Source organism: Coniophora puteana (assembly GCF_000271625.1).
Source record: "Coniophora puteana RWD-64-598 SS2 unplaced genomic scaffold CONPUscaffold_64, whole genome shotgun sequence".
Lineage (NCBI taxonomy): Eukaryota > Fungi > Basidiomycota > Agaricomycetes > Boletales > Coniophoraceae > Coniophora > Coniophora puteana.
The window spans coordinates 1-4,199 of NW_006913116.1; the positions used below are offsets into that span (position 1 = coordinate 1).

The 4,199-nt window shown below is 53.5% G+C and overlaps 2 protein-coding genes across 2 annotated transcripts; one reads left to right on the plus strand and one right to left on the minus strand.

The window, feature by feature from the left end:
• Nucleotides 1–472: 472 nt before the first annotated feature.
• Nucleotides 473–2,254, minus strand: CONPUDRAFT_160647 (uncharacterized protein; the record flags this gene model as incomplete). Its single annotated transcript, XM_007777790.1, has 5 exons — nucleotides 473–594; nucleotides 647–843; nucleotides 895–1,639; nucleotides 1,687–2,194; nucleotides 2,246–2,254. The coding sequence occupies 5 exons, from the start codon at nucleotides 2,252–2,254 to the stop codon at nucleotides 473–475; spliced, it is 1,581 nt and encodes a 526-aa protein (XP_007775980.1).
• A 427-nt stretch (nucleotides 2,255–2,681) lies between these two features.
• On the plus strand, nucleotides 2,682–4,022 carry CONPUDRAFT_160648 (uncharacterized protein; the record flags this gene model as incomplete). The annotated part of the gene is made up of 2 exons (XM_007777791.1): nucleotides 2,682–3,818; nucleotides 3,876–4,022. The coding sequence occupies 2 exons, from the start codon at nucleotides 2,682–2,684 to the stop codon at nucleotides 4,020–4,022; spliced, it is 1,284 nt and encodes a 427-aa protein (XP_007775981.1).
• Nucleotides 4,023–4,199: the final 177 nt, after the last annotated feature.

Below are 4,199 nucleotides of genomic sequence, written 5' to 3' on the forward strand. Positions count from 1 at the left end.
GGCATTGGTGGTGCAGGAGGGGGAGCAGGCCGGGGAGCAGGGACACCGTCGACAAGCCTCATGCAGCAGGGAACGACCAGGGAACAGGCAGGGGACGAGCGGGGGAGGGCAGGAAGCGGGCGGGCTACAGCTGCAGCGCGCAGGGGCGCGATCGGCGCGTCGGGCTTCGATCATAGTTTAGCTTCTGTATGTTGGCTAGCCTGAGCTAATATCATTCCATTAGTGCTTCTATCTACAGTCCGATCAGATGAGATAGCCAAAGACAGGCTACATGAGCTAGTAGTTATAAATATGCGTGTCCCTATTGCTTCCCTAGCCCACCTCCGCCGAGGCTTTCAAACCCTCTAGGATGCCAATATGAAGCCGGGATAGCATTCACCTTATCTACGCCCCGGAACCGTAGCTAATCTTATCTATCCGTGTGCATCTGGACCCGCTACAAAAGGTGGGGATTAAACACGGTTAGGTGGGCTCAACGCGTCTGCCTAGTGGTGCCTTGTACGTAGTGAGTGGCGGGGATGTCTGCACACTCGCAGAGTATGTTCACGGCGACTTCCTGAGGTCGATGGAACCCATGGGCGCGCATATATACTCCTAATGAAGTGTCATTGCCGGTATATCATTATACAGAAGCAGAGACATGTACCTTTGTATAGCTCGCGTATTTTGTCCTTGAGGGGAGCCAAGCAGGGATTAAGGGCTTCGAGGCTGGGTTCTGTTGGCCCAGGAATGGCCATTGCAAGGTGGACGTTATGTGGGAGGAAACGAACGGCGCGGTGGAGGTTGTTGAATGAAAGATACACTGCACCAACCGAGTACGGACGAGAGTCTGTAATACCAAACCTATGCGGACGTTAGCAAATAAAAAAACGAAGACATAACAATGCAACATACCAATCAATGTTGATCGTCAGGCTCAGCCCAATATCACATGAGAACAGTGAGCGACGAGAGCCTGGTCGCTCCTCGACATCCTCGGGCGATCCATCTGCGTGAAAGATGCGATTAAGGCCAATTTCCTGCTGGCTCCACTTGCTACCGTCGTAAATGTCATGCATGGGGGTTTCATCGTTTACTGGGGGCCGGTGTTCGTCGGATGAGGTGTCCCGGAGGTTGCTGATGAATGATGGGCATAGCAGAAATCGCTGAAGTGCTGGGCGGAGAGGGCAGTACAGAAGTATCTTCTCGGGAATGTGTTTCTCGTTGACGGAATCGCTGGGTGCGTCGTCATCCGGGCGTGGGCGCTTGACCCGATATATTTGACCCTTGCAATATCGTGTCGGACAGGAGGGAGAGGGGAGGGCGTTGATATTGTCATAAGAGAAATGGTGGAAACAAGAGGGGCATACAGGAATCCGGCGCACGAAATCGTCGACAGCAAGCCCAAGATCCTTCTTCACTGTAGTGATAGAGCGACGAGGGGGAGGATATACCAGCAGCTTCCCGCATACATCGAGTAGATCAAGCCTGTCTTTGAGCTGCTGCGTAGCCTCGACCACCGTCGAGTTGCCGACTATATGCGCAGCGATAACCTGCAGGTAGGCGAGTCGCAACTCCGCAGGCTGCTGGAAGGCGGGTATGAGGATGTCTGCGGGTGATTCAATGCTCGTCAAGCGCTCGTGCGACCGTTCTTGTACAGCTGTTGTAGGTTAGCATACAAGAGCAAGACTTAAAAGAGAGTCTCACCTTCCGAGAGCTGTCTCTCCTCAGGAGACTCGGGGGGCGTCAACGACCGTAAAAGAAGAGATGACGGGGGAGGTGACCAAGGTAAATGCTCTGGCGATGAAGGGAGGAGTTCGGGAGAGGACAGAGGGAGGAGCTCGGGGGAAGAAGGCGAGGACGATGAAGGCGGGAAGTCGAAGCCTTGCTCTTCATAGTCATCTTCAAATCCTGTGCTGTCCGAATAGAAGAGGTCGATGTTGCCAGAGAGCTCAATACTGGTCGATTCCGGACTGCTCGAGAGTCTCGCTGCGACATTTATGCTGGAAGTGGTTCTGGAAGCGTTTGCTGTGGGCTCGAGTGGGCCGGTTGGAAGTGGAGCCGTCTGCAGGAGCACAGACGCTGCAAGCTGACGCTGTCTGCGCTCTTCCTCTTCTCGATCGCGCTTTTCATGGCGCAGTCGCGTGCGAGTGCTGACCGGTGCACCATTCGGGCCGCACTTGTACGACCAACAAAAGCAGAGGTCGTCGGAAGGCTACCAAATTAAACGATGTTAGTGAACGGGGATCCCAGACAATGGGCTCACCACCACCATGAACGTATGGCTGCAGGGAAACGACGTCAACGATTGGAGGGAGAGGTGGGGACTTACGAACTGGCATTGACGCGTGCAGAGGACGCGTTAGCATCACGAGCTTGAAACGACAAGTCAAAATTCAAATAAAATATATTGCTAAGTCCCTAATTAACAGAGCGAGGGTATAGGATAATAGAGGGGACGCGTCGGGCACATATGGCTGGCTAGGATCTGACTGGAATGTGGGACAGATGTGCTGATCTTGAGGCGAATGCTGAGGTCAATGGATTAGGCTAGGATCCGCGAGAAATCCGCTTAGGATCTCTAATTCAAGGCCGATTCCCGCGCGTCAGAATCTGCGTTTTTCCGCAGTGTACAGTGAGTGGATACTTAACAAAAGGGACCGGGACCAAGGTGCGTCGCATGCTGGAATTTCCCTCTAATCATGACTGACTCGCTCGAAAACCTCCTCCTGCATTATGGGCACTCTCTTCCTCCACGCCTTGCAGACTCTCTGCCGCCTTCATCCCTCCCCATTGCCACCTTCCTTCGCTGCTCCCTCCCCCCTCTTGCCAACTCTGACCCTCCTGTTCTGGCTCATGACGCTGTCACTCATCATATCCCATCAATTGACCCACCTCTCGAAACAATCGCCATCCCACCCCGTTCATATCTTGTCAATCTCGAGAATGCCCTACGCACCCACTTTCGTATTCATGGCAATACCAAGCCCTGCAGCTTTGCAGGACTGGTTCCTCACCTTCACCTCCCCCCCTATGCATTGCAATACTGGTTTGTCATGCGGACGACCTCCGAACTTTGGCAGCAGTGGATGGCTGTGGACCTCGCCCTCCGGACTCGTCTTTCCACCACCCTGGCCACCCTCCCTTTGTATCTAGCTCATCTTCCTCAAGGTCTCGAGGAGTTCTTCTCCACGGTCGGGTGGAACACCTGTGTCCATCCGAAGCACAACCTGTACTCCCCCCAGCTCATCCCCCTCTTCTTCGACCAACCACTCTCCGGTACTCTTTTGGACACTGCTTGTGGCATGCTTGCCAACTGGCAGAGTGCTGGCAGCATACGTAGTGATGTTCATGTCTCTACGCTCGAGGTACAGCATCCCTTTCTCTTTGACAGGCACATCGACTGGTCCCGGTTCGACAGCGACAAGCCCGGTCAACTATCTTTCCTCCGACGTCTCGGTGATGAAGCACGCAGCTGCAGTTTCCAATTCAAGCTTATCTTCCCCCTGCACGTCAACGAAAACCATATCTCCACTGCCATGCTCGACTTCGCCGACACTTCCATCTGGTACGGTGACTCCCTTAATCGCAACATCAGTGCACATGACCTCCGAGGCATGCGCAACTTTGGCAACGCTCTCGGCCTCACGTTCCAACATTCTGTCAAGACACTGCCCCATGCTACGCAACATGACAACTACTCATGCCCCGATATCACGATCAACACCATTGAACGCTTCATCTGGCCAGAGACAAAGCCTTGGACATCGGAGCATGCGAGGGCTGAGCGTCTCGAGTATGTGTTACTCCTGGCGACGCACAATGGTCTATATTCTTTTGTAAGTGCCCCATCCAATGTTTCTAGCCCGTAGCTTATGTTTCGTAGCCGGCATTAGGCTCCCTCAATGATATCATCACTTCACGTCATGATGGTCGCCGCCTCACTGGGTTACCAATCCCTCAAGCTCTTGGCTCTCCATCCGGATCCCCTCATTCCTCTGCTAGTTCTTCGCTACCTTATTACATTAGCTCTGCTACCGTAGCTCTATCCCCTGCCCCTCCCCATACTGTAGTTCAATCACGAATCCATTCTTTTTCCCTCAGATGTCGCGTGCTCAAGCTGAGGCTACACGCCTCGCAACAAAGCCTGAGCGTCTTGCTGATGCTGAGGAACGTGCACGCTTTTTCGAGGAGGATGACATGTTACGAAAGCTCAAAAA